This window comes from Haliotis rufescens, unplaced genomic scaffold (assembly GCF_023055435.1).
Source record: "Haliotis rufescens isolate VD_foot unplaced genomic scaffold, xgHalRufe1.0.p SCAF_25, whole genome shotgun sequence".
Lineage (NCBI taxonomy): Eukaryota > Metazoa > Mollusca > Gastropoda > Lepetellida > Haliotidae > Haliotis > Haliotis rufescens.
The window spans coordinates 676,103-691,317 of NW_025963946.1; the positions used below are offsets into that span (position 1 = coordinate 676,103).

General features: G+C 36.7%; 1 protein-coding gene across 1 annotated transcript; it reads right to left on the minus strand.

The window, feature by feature from the left end:
• Positions 1-1,606: 1,606 nt before the first annotated feature.
• LOC124123711 (sodium/potassium-transporting ATPase subunit beta-like) lies at positions 1,607-12,845 on the minus strand. Its single transcript, XM_046486879.2, has 6 exons — positions 12,672-12,845; positions 8,105-8,245; positions 6,935-7,048; positions 5,819-5,982; positions 4,603-4,716; positions 1,607-4,098 (listed from the first exon to the last, which is right to left on the minus strand). Exons 1-6 carry the CDS (start codon positions 12,775-12,777, stop codon positions 3,859-3,861), a joined length of 879 nt encoding a protein of 292 aa, XP_046342835.1. The 5' UTR covers positions 12,778-12,845; the 3' UTR covers positions 1,607-3,858.
• Between the last annotated feature and the right edge of the window lie 2,370 nt (positions 12,846-15,215).

The following is a 15,215-nucleotide window of genomic DNA, read 5'->3' on the forward strand; positions in this document are numbered from 1 at the left end:
CACGAGTGCCTAACTCTCTTCATACGAAGCGCGAAAATACAACTTGAGGGTTGTTTTATATCCCAAGCAGCGATATTGCACCCATCCTGTAAATAATCAAAGTTGGCCAGTTTAAACATACGTGTGAATTTATTTTGCACATACAGATTGTGAAATCTCTGTCTTCCAATACCAAGCAAAGGGCGAGGCAGGATAAGGGCCTTTTTTGCCCACAGGATTTTCAAAAGGGATTTGGGCAAAAAACTGCTATGTTTCTTTGTTTGCTGTTAAACGCCGGGACTTTTAAAAGAGAAAAAACAAAATACCAATATGGTCCTAATGGGCTTTCGTAGTAAATATATCGAGTCGGGATATGACAACCCAATGATTGACATCATCAGCATCGATCAACGCAATTGGGATACGATGACATGCATCAACCAAGTCAGCAAGCCTGACCACCCGATCCCGAAAGACGTCTCTAACGACAAGCATAGTCGCTGAAATTGTTGTGAACGTTATCATAAGTATTCATAGAATGATACTTTGATCATTTCAACTATTGTCTATTTGGGACTTATGACGCTAACACAAAACGCTGATTTTAGACATTTTCGTGAATAATTACCTTTTATCTAACATAAATTAGTCTTTGACCCAAGCTGATTTTCAAAGTTTGAAAGGTAGAAAATTCATCTTGGGTCACAGAATTGCTCATACTTTTGATGTTAAGAAACTCAGCCTTTTTCACACAATTTAGCCATACGTTTGTATTTGATCATGTCGTAAGTCCAAACCTTGCAAATTTAAGAAATGAAAAAGGCTATAGTTATCAGCTATTTGAATATCTGAAAATGTTTAAACCAAAATTTCAAAGTTTTCCGCTATTTTAAAACTTGTGTCCAAAAAGGGCCACTACCCTACCTCCCCTTTCTCTATTATACTTGGGTGTGTGTGGAACCCACTAAACCTATCTTGCTACATGTTGTTTGGTATCCCTTTATTAAAGAGGATCGGGTTGTCCAAATCACACGATGGGCTGTGCCACTGCTCATGCCTTCAATCACCAGTTTGCCTAGTCCACAGTCAGTCCCAAACAGGCTGCATGATAAAGCTGGAATAGTGCTCACTGATGCCTTAAACAAATATTCATAACTCCCACATGTCTGTAATGCTAACCCTAAATGTACAATTCACATCTGCTGAACTTCTGCTCAATGGAGCCATAAAGACATCCTCTTATTATTGATGAAGCCATGGCTGTAGGTCTGGAATGTATCGACACAGAAAGCATCAGTTCTGCCAGTGCACTGACTTGACCCGCATGTAGAGATAGAAAAGGTCTCCATCCATGCACGTGGTAAGATGCGACTACAACATATCCGGTGTTAGGCCTCATCACCAAGACAGCATGGGACGTCTGCTCATATCTATCAGTCGTTCAGCTGGTCCAACTCCACTCTTTACAGATATCAGTGACATAGCTTGAATATTGCCAAGTCCATAGTAAACAATAAACAAATATTTAATCTACAAGTCATTCCATCCAACATGCTGATTCAGAAATCAGTTGCAGTCTGACTGAACCATTTCATCACTGATCATAATAAAAACACAAGTTGAGATGTATTAAAACAAAATTTTATTCCGTTTCACAGATATCTGGTTAACATTCTACGATGGTGTACAGAACTAAAAGCAAAAGACAATCACTCCTCACAGAGGAAATATCTTTCCTTGTGAAGTATGATACTTAAATTAGGACAACTAAGTACTTAGTCTGAAGGGATAAGTTGAAACTGATGTTGATAAAACAGACAAAGTACAAAGAGATAAATAGAAATGAACTGTGATGAAGTTTAAAAATTTAGAAATAAGTACATGCAAATTGTTCTGAATATGTGAAGAATATGACACAAATTATTCAAGAAATGCCATGCAGTTCTAACAAACCAATCAACCTGTGATATGCTTGCACTTACAACCTATGGCCTGTTATTCTTATAGCATTTGCAGGAATCTAAAACGACCATGGTGAACATTGCCATAAAAAGACAAAAATATTAAAATCCGACAATGTGAATGTAGAAATGCATAGAACTGGTGACAGTCAGTCAGACAAACGTCTTGGCCAAACCAGGGTCCCAACCCGTTTCTAAAAATGGCTCACAAACATTGGCTTCTTACAAGTGATCATAAACAATTACATGGGGCAGCGGAGAAATGTTCATTTGATTGAGTTTAGATCAAACTATTGACTTCAACTATGGCACACACATTTCTCAACACTAAGTTTATTGGTCTTGATATGACAAAACTTTTGGTGTAGATTGTGAAATATATTCTCGTCAATAACACTTGTATGTCGCATGTGATAACAATGTCCCAATGTTATGTGTCACCAAGACTGGTGAACATGTTCAAATCAAGATTCCTCCCTGAATAGAATGTCCTAAGATATCACACATATATATATAACTACCTACATGGGAATGTGCTGACAAATGGTGAAATAAGCGATGGTCGATTTCAACCATCAGGATTCACTCCTTATTGATACACACATTTATACATACACATTTTGCACTGTGGGGTTGAAGTGAATATCAGGCGCTCTTTTTGAAATCAGTTCGAAGTGCAATCAAATCTTCACTGCAGAACATGTGACTTTACCATCAAGAATATTTTCCTTCCAAATATCGATCCATATCACTTTTGTTAAAACATTATTCCTTTCATAAACCCATACCAAAATCCTTAGTGTGTATATCCGCTATTTCCAAAGCCAGCCTATGCGTGAATATTCTTGCATACATCGTCATTCACACAATGTGCCATGTACAATGATCAGGCCCTACCAAATGTAGGGTTACCTTCACTTGTAAACTTCACCATCAAGGTATACCTTGTCAATCAACATCACATTTGCACAATGAACACTCTCAGACAAAACCCTCAGCTTATCCTAAGAAAGTAACTATAGTATCGAACACCTTATGAAACAATTGCACTATTTCAAGGGAAGCTTATGCACAAATTAGATTACAACAAATGCCAAATAGAACATCATACAACTTGCTTCATAAGGCATTCCATTTCTAGTCAGCTCATAATCCAGGTTATATGATAAAGACAATATATCTATTTCTCTAGGACAATATAATCTACAAAATTATAAAACTGAATCTATCACACAATTAAAAACTTTATATTCAGATTGTCATAAAGATGGCATCTCCGTTTAATAACATTTTTTTCTCCATTCTGTCAAGTTCAGAATAAGGTACAGGACATACAAAATGTCCTATTTCTGACAGTACAGTAACATACAATATTATTTCTAACAACCAATAATGAAAAAAAAAAGATCTGGACGAAAAAGAAAGAATCTCATAACGCTAACAATCTATTTACACTTTTTTACATAAAGCTTTAGATATCTAATGAGCTACATCTAAAATCTGATATAATTAGTTAAAAATTATAGACACCATTCACACAAAGATTTTAACAATGTTTAATAAGATTTAATTATTTTTATCACATTTGGTAACAATTTCATATTCAACATTCAAGATGTATTCCGTACACTGATTTAATTTATTACTGGCGTAATTTTTTCCAGTCCAAGGTGTGGAGGGATTTTAATACAAAACCTTTGGGATGAAAGTCATATGTACATAGACTGACCTTCAATAGATCTTAAAAACAGTGCTACGCTTAATTCATACTTTACATCTAAACAAACAGCACTGTTAACGTCCCTTTTTTTTACCATGTCTAGTCTTACAAATTTAGGATCAGGTCTTCAATGATACGACTTTGTCCCACAGAGTATTCCCAAATTGATAAATGCCTATTTTATACTAAGTCAAAACATTAATCGATGATGATTTCGAAGTGAATGCTGCCCTGTCTGTCCTGTCTGTCGTGCCAGATGTTCTTTGCCCAGGCTTTGCACTCTATAAGCATACCAACATTTGGGGTAATATTGGCGAGACGGATAAATACAAGGGGCGACAGGTAGTCCTTCTGGTTCTTGTATGGGTAGTATTTTAAGTCATAGCCTTGCTTTGGCAGGTACTCGATCTCACCCAGGTTCTCATTATCACCAGGGTTCTGAAAACAAGATGCACAAGGGTGAGGTTATGTTATGACAAAGGCAGGGCATGATGACATGCAACTAGCCAGGTTATATTTTGTAATCACCCAGGGATTTTCTAGGATTCCATAATACGTGCCCTTTGGAGGAAAAATCCTTTCGGTTCAACCTAGGAACAAAAGTTCTTTCCGTCTTATTTTCTCATTTTTAGAGGTATCTTAACAAGTTTATCAATACATTTAATGCAATAATGAATATGTAAGAATTAAGCCTCTTTCTCTTTAACAGTCCTTGTATCAGGGAAATACAAGTCACCTCTACAGAGCCATACACATCATTTGGTATTGACATATGCAGCTAATGTGGGGTTGTATATCAGCCTCAGATTAAGTAAAAAAACAAAAAAACATTTCTATTGACTCTTACTCTTAGAACAAGTTTTGGGTACTGGCCACCAACTGTGACGTGGAGTACAGGGCAAAAGCTCTTTAGAGCTAAAATGTGGACAACAAATGACTTACCTCTCCCTCACATGTGATCCATATACTGGTCTGATCATATTTTGCCTGAAGGCTCTCAGGCATGTTACTGGGCAGGCTGTCAGACTCAAAAGGCTCCGGAGTCCAGTCAAATACCTGAAAATAAATATTCATTATGAATATGGCTTCAAATAAAGAAACAGCTGTTCCTTTGGAATAATAAGTAATACGACAGTAATGTAACTTTTCGTCATCATGCACATACCCTTGAAAGAATACACAATTAACCAAAAGGAGAAAAACGCCAGTGATTAATATCTGTCCAATTCTCTTGGAAATCAGGACAAAATACGTTATTTGCAAAGAAAAATACAAGATATTGGTCTGTGCTGCATGGTTAATGAAATTTGTTGCTCTTTTCAGTCACATGCAGTGTTCATCCTAGCCTTTATAAAATGTGGGCCCATGGGCCACCTGTCTTCTGTCATGTGGGCCATTTAGAAAATATTGGAGGCCATGTCAAATTGCTGTTATTTGTTAACCATACAGTACTTAGTATTTGAGAGTGCGAGTTCACTAACTATTTTTATCTTCCAATACAGGCAAGGTCAACAATTCGAACACGAAGAAAAGAAAGCAACATCTGTTCAACACATTTCTTGAACGATTAACATTTCAAAATGAATTTGTAAAACAATAAAGCATGGTACATTGCATATGATTTGCTGGTTGGTCAAATGATAGTCATGGGTAAAGTACTAAAGTTTCTAAGAATTCCTGACTGACATGGGCGTTTGACAACCGGTGATTCCAACATAGCAACTAAAGTTTAAAACTGCCACAAGCAATGTGATGAGTTTACTAAGAGAATAGACAAATCGCAATCAGCTTTACAAAGCGCTTTGGTTTTTCTCATTACACTGATTTGTTGGCATAGCACTGTCATTCGTAACATAATCATGTGACTAGTTCAGGTACTCAAATCGTTTGGCCAAAGCAAAGTAGAGCTAATTTTGTAGCAGTGAAAGCCGACGTAGTTTTGAGTTTTGCAACAGTTAGCAAGTATAAACAAACTCATAATGCATTTTAGATTTATTCTTAATTCCACAAGTGTGCCAACATGACCCACCTGTACTTTTACAATGTGCCATATAAAGCTTTAGTGCCAATGGTGAAAAGGACACTGCAGGGGACCTGTCACTTATAAATGCCAACATGCTGATTAACAGACCTTACTGAAATACCTGATGCAACTTACTTTGTTTAACTTGAGCAGAATGCAAGGTTTTCCAATTTTGAAACCGAAGTCTTCTCCACATGTGGCCAGTGTAGAATTGAGATCAACTATGCAGGCTTTAGACTCTTCAGGGCGAGTCACTCCATCCGGACAATCAACCAGTTCACCACTGGCATTTCTGTGATCTACACACAAAACATTACAATTAATGTTATTGAAACAACAGTCTGTTTGTCAACATTCCAAAGGAGCACTCTCTCAAGTACATGATCCTATTCAAGAATGCAAATTAACCTGAAACATTTTCCATCCCAAATACTCTCAATATATACACATCCCAAAAATCGTGCCATGGCAATGTAGCTCACCTGGATATGTAGCCAGTTTAAAAATAATATATGGGGACACAAAACAAAAGTTGCTGTTACTATTAATAACCAACACTAAAATCTAATGAACTGAAAATACAATGACATCATAAGGAGAAACATGCTAAAGTTCAGCTTCCTCAGCCTTACGAATTCAGCAGGTGTTTACAGAGGTATAAACAAATTTTGAATTTAAGAAGCGTGGTCAAACAAGGCCAAAATATAAGATACCATATTTGACGTAATAAGCGCCCAGGGCACTCTCAAAATAAAAAATAGGGGGCTCTTATTAGAATATAATTTTGGTGAAAGAGTTGAAAGATCGTAAATTTTACGGTTTATGCTCACAGCCTGAAATGATACAAAAGAAAAGTCTGGGCATATTACACACCAAAGATATATTTATCCAGAATTTAATTGCCCGTAATTAAGGGTGCATATAACACACTAGTGCGTATTATACACGAATATATAAGTATTGTGTACATTGATCAATCGGAAGGGTGCTAATTGGGATTGTTCACTAGCCAAAATATATTGGCAAAAATCGCTGTGGGTGCTTATTATGTCGAATATGGTATTGGAATATAGATATATATGTCAAGCACCACTACCAACTATATATATGAACAAATGATGATCCAATCAATCAAGACTGAACATCCAAGACCCAACACTTGTTTGTCAGACAGAAATAATCTTCAAATTTTAAGGACATTAAGCATGTCCTAAAATCTGAAAATAATCAACAGAGCTTGTTGCTACTCACTTTTATTCAGGTAGTCATTGATGTGCTTCACATATGGCTCATAACTTTTTGCATTGGCCATCTCATAACGGATTAAAGTTGTTGCGAGGTCTGGCATAGGCCGGAATCCCATTCCTGCAAACAAAAATTGATCTTAAAATCTCTGAGTGATAACAAATCATTATCACAATTAGAAGATGTCTTTCATGAACAAACAGCAACAATACTACCACCAGGGACATCATGAATGGTCTTCAAATACTATCCCAGCTCAAGAATCAAACCCTGGCAAAAAGGATTTATCAGTGTGCAGTGGCTATCAAATTTATGATCGGCCTACGATGTGAGAATGACCGATTGTCTGTGAAGATAGAATTTAAATATCAGGTAGACATCATAGCAGTAAGTTTTAACATTTTTCCAGATTCCTTTCATCTTGTCATCTTATAATGCAAGAAGAAATGTGTTTGAAAATGTCTTAAATTCTTTCTCCAAGTTGACCATTTGCAGTCTAGATTATAAACTTTTCAAAGGGGTGCGTCCCCTGTACTGCCCTAAATGGCCGTAATGCACAGCGTTTCGCGCTTTGGGTGGTCCACCTACAAAGGTTATGCGACTAGCAGGATATATTTCTTGATAGCCTAATGAGCAATATGTGATACTTCTTGGAGTCATACAATGATTTATCAAGTACTTGAAAGTGTTTGAAATAAAAAATATTATTACCAGGCTGCCGTCAGGACCAACAGACTTAAGAAGCTGCAGGCCGAGACTAAACTCTTCGGGCCCTCGTTTAAAAAAAATGTAGCTTATTGTGAAATATAAATTGACACACAGATTTACTGAAGATGATAAGGACCCATACAAATTTGAAACTATGGGCAAAACACAAGATCTACCTGACACATACATGTCATACATCATAATATTCCTGTTTCTATAAACCTTTGGTCCAGTCCATTGTACCATATCATCATATCAGTATTCTCACTGAACCCAGATGATCTGTCACTCAGTGGTAAGGGCTTGTGTTTAATCACCTCTCTTTGGTCACACCAAAACATAACTTAACAAAAATCTGAACAAGGGTCAACAATGGTCAATGTAATTTCAACACAATGACATAAAACTTTTGACAAGACACCTTGATTTTCAGATAATTTTAAAACAGTCAACTAGTTGATTCCTTACCTGGATTTGCTCGTATTAAACTATCTTCATGCATTAATCTGGGGAAATGTTCATCCAGTGTTGTATTGAATACAGTAAAGCATGCCGCAAAGAAGCCAGCAAGACAGATATAGTAGATGATGTAGAAGAGGGTGATCTCTCCTGCAAGAAAGAAGAACAATCATTAGCATGACTGGCATCAACAAGTTGTTTTTAACGCCACACTCAGCAATATTTCAGCTATATAAAGGCGGCCTGTAAAGAATCAAGTCTGGACCAGACAATCCAGTAATTGACATCATGAGCATCGATCTACGCAAATGGAATATGATTACATGCATCAAATTAGACAGCAAGTCTGAGTCCATTTGTCGTCTCTTACGACAAACATAGTCGCCTTTAACGGCAAGTATTGGTTGCTTAAGGCCTATTTTAACCCAGATCTTTATGGGTTGGCATCAAGAAATATTAGTTCGTCATGAACATTTGTCACAAATAAATTCTTCTTCTTAACAATGTCTAACATTAACAACATTCCTTTGCTCGGCAATATCCTAGCTTACAATATGACAGCTACCTCTAAAATCCATTGATCCATATCATGAGCAACAATCCATGTCGTTGAGGTATGATGACATGCAATCACCAAACAAGTTATGAGCAACAATCCACTATTTGGTTACCTCTTACAACAAGGAAAGGTTGCTTGAGAACTATTTTAACCCGGAATCTCCATGGGGGCTGAATGTTCATGAAAATTACCACAGCTCAGACCCACAAGGTCCTCAATTTAACCACTACACTAATGAATTCTTGTACAGTGTAAGAAATTAAAGGGATCCCATGGTACTCAAGCTTAACCGCTACAGTAGGGAGTGTGATTAAAGCGTTCCTTCGTCACGCTAAAGATCCTGGTTTGATTCCCCAATTGCGCTCAATTTCTGGTGTTCCCCGCCTTATTGCTGAAATATTGCTAAATAAGCGATGTAAAACCATAGTCACTCACTACTGCAATAGCAATCTAGGGCCCCCTTCAAACTTTTTAAAAATAAATTATGCTTTGGCAAGATAACATTTAACGTTAAAAATGCAACTTCTGAAAGTGCTATATGAGGAAACAGGAAGTTTAATGTAATTGTGCATGCATTTACAATATCACGAATTTGTAGAAGTAAAACTCAAACAAGTTTTCAACAGATTTAAATATTCCATGAAGATGAGTTTTTCCCCCATATTATCAAAAAATATTATGCGTTATGTACAAATGCAATTATCTAATTCATTGTCATTTTCAATTCACCAAACATATGGCTGACTTATTTAAGTGACTACGGACTCAAGGATATCGTCATAAGCGGTTTGATATCAGAATGTGTCACTTAAGCCACAAATAAAGCACATTAAAGGTTAAGAGCATTTGTATTACTCGTGTTTTAATCTTAATTCCAATAAGTAATGCACCTGTGCTGTGAGGTTTGTGCTATGTCAATAGATTGTTATCCCTAGTTGGGCCCATCTTGATACAGAAACTTTACCTGTATGCTTAATTGGCTCAATGTCTGGTACATTTTATTAATTAAGTAGTTTGGAAACCAGTAATTGAATTGTAAGGTGTCCTGGATGCTGCTATAGTATTTGAAACTTGGCCTACACTAAACACCTTAATTTTAACTTCAGGTTCACAACAAGGACTGTTTCAAGTGCTTTCTCTCATGCACTGGCAACTATTATCTAATTTCATGAGCACTGCTAGGTCTGTCATTCACTTTTCCTGTCAGCAGTAGAACATTAGTTGTGTCTGCTCATAAGCTGGAGATGGTAATAACCTTTTCTCCTTGGTCACTGAACCGTGAATGTCACTGGGACTTTCCATGACTTTCCCTATCAAGCACCTCTTGCCATGGGCCAGTCCAAAACAGGTTTTACAACACAAGCAGATATATAATATTATGCAACAGTCTCCAGCCATTGACACTTGATATCAAGGGCATTAGCAGACACCTGTTGGGAAACGTTACATAATTACATGTAATGATTGCATTGAGATTGCAGAACAGCTTTGTAATTGTACACATAATCAGAATCCCAAGAATTTCACAATGGGGCTACCACAAGCCAAATAGTGTAACTCTTAAATTGATAACTTATTGATTTAACAATAACATGTCAAATCATTCAATCAGCTTCGTAGCATGTTTGTATTTCTAAAGATAATATATGTTGTCATGAGGGATATGTCAGGCTTCTTTAGGAGTTATGTTATATGTAACGAGTATGATAGAGTTTGTAATTGTTTCAGGTTAATTTCAATATTTTCAGCTAGAATCACATCTTTTCAGACATTTCTGCCACAAATATTCTCCCAAAAAAAGGAGACAGAAGTAATTTCAAAAATGAGTTTATGCAGTTGATCCGCTAATGGGAATGTGTTTGCATTGAACTTGTTACTCAGTGTTGTCCACACACCATGAAACCATAGTAACGACGTGATCTCTGCCATGGATCTTGTAAAATCAATATAATCAAACAGGCAACAGACAAACTCAGAACTCAACTTTATTCCCTACAGACACTTTGAGAGAAATTAAGATAAATATTGAAATGAAAGTCTAGATGCAGCAAATGACATTGACAAAGTCAGGGAGGCTATTTTAGGATACATATGAAGTTGTATATCCCCCATAAATCATACTGTGTGAATACAAGATTAGCAAATTTGATATTAATAGCAACTTTCTGAAATCACAATGGTATTTCAAATAAAAGTGCAGGCAAATTAAGGTAAGTTTCAGAAAAAACATGGCTGTAAGTTACTAACAAAACACAATGTGGGAATGATAGGATGTTAGCATTTGTCTACATCATTTTCATCTTCAACCTCCCATGTACCCTTGATAAAAGATCATTGCCACACCTATGAAAATGAATTGAACTGTCCTGAAAATAACAGGAGTCGTTGCACTTTTGATTTCTATGGAATTATTGATCATTGCAAGTGCTGACATGTTTAGCAAAACAACCTCACTGAGTACATTTATCCAAGAGTGACAACTTAAAGGAACAATGACTACGGAGTTGCTTCTACTTACCACAGAGAATCTACTCTTAATTATTCATTCACAACTATTCAATGATAATTAAAGGTTACATTTGAATGACAAAGACATGTTGTCTAAATTCAACCTATTTTGTACAGTGAAAAGACATTTTTGGACACTGAAAAGATTTAAGCTGTCATGTACATGTCAAAGCCCCCTAACACACTGGTATGTCTGTCACATGAAACCACTATTTTATAGATTCTTCAATTCAAATCAACAAACAGTAAAATCTTGAGCAGCTCTCCAAACAAACATTAGGTCATAATTAACAGAACCCCCTTTCCCCCCTCGCCACCCATCACCCAAGCATCATGGCCTAGTGAGAGACAGTATTTGACCTACATTTCTCTTCAGGGTGACCTGAGACCATAGGGAAACAGGCATTAAGCTGACAAAACAGTGAATTGTCCTCATCTTCACAATCACCCCCAAAGCTCCTGAAAAGACCCTCGGCATTCAGTTTCTTCCATGGAGCCTGCATATTAGCATAATACTATTTGCCTAACAACCATACCTTTGAAAGAAAACCATATAGAACTGTAAAATCGAATGTCTTAAGCCTTAATGTGTTAAGTATAAAATCGTAAGATTTGAATAACAGTCAGTTGCTGATATACGATTGTTGTTGAAAATATCCTTTTAACCAGACCAAAGCAGAATTTATTTGCTAAAGGACTAGATTAAATTGGACATTAATCTGACAATGTCCACATTTGGTCACTTGCATAGAAAGTCCAAACTAGTATGTTTGTCAACTTGCAGAATTTTTTAAATAAATATTACATGGACTGTGTAGACAAGAAATTGACTGTTTGAAAAGCTTTTTTCAACAGATTCAAATAATATTTGTCATTAATTTCATTTATAAGAAAATTCAAATATTTGGGTTTTGATAAAAACATTACTGAGCTTTAGACATTTTTGAATACTTATGGGTCTGGTAACCCATTAAAGATGAATATGATGGCCTTCGACGGGACAATTCGGGGCTCCATTATTTGGAAATATTGCAATGGCGATTCTTGTGCTACAAACTACAAAGTCTGTCAAGGGTCAAAGACCCAACACACTAGCAATCTGAAACACCAGCATGGTGTCAAATACTCACGTCTATGTACCCATTATATTATATAACAACATCAACAGTTAATGATAAGAGTTTTTCCGACAGAGGATCTTACTTGATAATAACTCATTACAAGTTGTAACGAAACTAGCACTAAGGTTATGTGCCCATGGAAAATTTCTCTTACAAGTCACATCTAGATCTTTACATCATTGTGGGTTGCCGTTACCTCAAAGAATAACAACAGGCCCGACACTGTTAATAATGCTGCTATATGCAAACGATCCTAATTTAAAAACACGTATAGCATTTGATATTTCTGTAGTAATGTGATGTCTGAACAGAAGCCGACCAAACATGCACGGGGGTGCTGATCGCTCCTGTTTTCGATGGTAAAGTGGAGAAGCAAATATACACTTACCCCAATTCCTGCCAGATCTTCCAAGGACTTCACCAGTTTCAGAATTGTAAAGAAACGAACAGAAATTAGTAAATTTCTGCTTAACCGTAAGTTTGTTATCAGCCATGGTGAAAGCAGAGCAAGGAGAGAGATCTAACCTTGACGAAGACCCGGATGATGGATGCGCAAGGCGATACCAGTCGCTACTTTTCTTCTGGTTGTCGTCACGGTCACGTGACACCGGCTCTTGGGCAATATTAGCATATTTCAATTAGGTGCGCGTAGACTTTGTTCTTTGTTTACCTTCATCGGCCAATCACACAGTTTCGGACAGTGTAAAGATACATTACAAAACATTGTGGATTAAAACGTAAGAGATTGTAATTGTTGTGTGAGGATAGAAGTTGGCGCGATATACAGTTCAAACAGACCTAAACGCCTAAATAATGATTATCAGCTTACCCACCTGTAGTATAAGAATGAAAGAAAAAAATTGCATTGAACTCCTGACTTCTGATATATTGTTCCTATCATTTCGATAAATCTGAATCATAAATATATATGACAAAGCACTTTACAACATGTGAAAAAATGGGAACTTTTTTAATTTTTTTTTTAAATCGTTTTTATTGTTCCCAGAGTTGGAGAATAATACAGTATTCCATCAAAAACATATGTCGGATAGCATAGAATGGCACAATACAATCTTTATAAAATTAAAGGGTTGGACACAAACATCGTCCTATTTCAAAACAAAAGAGCTGCAACACACAATCAGACTCAAACATGGCATGTATCAACAGCAATAAATATATTATAGCAATAAATTTCTCGATTGAATATATGTTTCTAAATAGATTTAAAGTATATCTAATTTCGGTTTGGTTCCTTTAATTCCACTTCCATGAAAATGCCTTTTCCCCAAAAACTATATGATTGATTAAAGTATTAGAGTAGTTAGAACCAAACCAAATAAAATATATTGTCAATTTATTTTTTTGTTAAAAATAATTATCAAGCCAAAGTTCAAGATCATTCCAAAATTGTTTAGTTTCATTACATTCCCAAACGACATGACTGATGTCCTCACTGACAGCACTACAAAACGCTATTGTTCACAAGGTTCATTGTTAATAGTTCCTCTTTGTGTAGATAATTCCATGTAGAAATCTGTACTGAAAATTTAAAAGTTTTACATCCTTCAGTTTACATCTATAAACCGTAAATATCGTTTTCCAATTAAAATTATAATGAGAACTTTGTTTTCTTCTAAAGTTTGCATAAATTACGACAAAATATTAACATCAACATCAACATCAACATCACCCCTAAAATGTCTACATGCATTTTTTAAGTCTGGTTCAGGAAATAATATTATCAAATATAATTGAAAGTAATGATGTGATATTTTTGTTAAACTTCATGCGTTCAAATTAGATACAGATTTACAAAAATACTAATTTTATTCATTTTCACGTAGGTATTGGAAACAGGTTTCAATGCAGTCGTATTCTTCTAATCTCAAGTGCATGACAGTTGTGGCGGGATACCTTAAGGCCATGGTCAGTGGCTGTCAAACGTTTAGTTATGTTTGGACAATACATGTCCATTTAATGTCCGCCAATGGCCCCAAGACATGCTGACCTTTGTGATACAAGGTTACGTCATTGGGTGTAATGTCAAACAATCGTTTGATCTGACATGCAAACATAGGCAAGGAAAATAGTATGCTTTTCACCTTTGTTGGGGGTCCTGTTGATGAACCATTTATTTTTGGAATGAGGTGATACTTTTTTAACTCTTTTTTTTTTTATGTTATATAGCATGAAGTGATATATAACACTATGGTTGTGCGTGTGTCTGTTTGAATTAATACATATTTCTTAATGTGTTTTGGTTTTAAGTCATTTTCTTCGACGGCTGAATACACATTACGCTTATGAGGTGAGTTGAGGTGATATCCGGTTCAACGTCGCGTTCAAGATAGTTGCACGTGTGTGTGTGTGTATGTGTGTGTGTGCGTGCGTGCGTGTGTGGCTGCTTGTACTATTCACTATTGTAGGTCAAGCGTGCGTGCGTGCGTGTGTGGCTGCTTGTACTATTCACTATTGTAGGTCAAGCGTGCGTGTGTGGCTGCTTGTACTATTCACTATTGTAGGTCAAGCGTGCGTGCGTGCGTGTGTGGCTGCTTGTACTATTCACTATTGTAGGTCAAGCGTGCGTGCGTGCGTGTGTGGCTGCTTGTACTATTCACTATTGTAGGTCGTGCGTGCGTGTGTGGCTGCTTGTACTATTCACTATTGTAGGTCAAGCGTGCGTGCGTGCGTGCGTGTGTGGCTGCTTGTACTATTCACTATTGTAGGTCAAGCGTGCGTGTGTGGCTGCTTGTACTATTCACTATTGTAGGTCAAGCGTGCGTGCGTGCGTGTGTGGCTGCTTGTACTATTCACTATTGTAGGTCAAGCGTGCGTGCGTGCGTGCGTGCGTGTGTGACTGCTTGTACTATTCACTATTGCAGGTCAAGCGTGCGTGCGTGCGTGCGTGTGTGGCTGCTTGTACTATTCA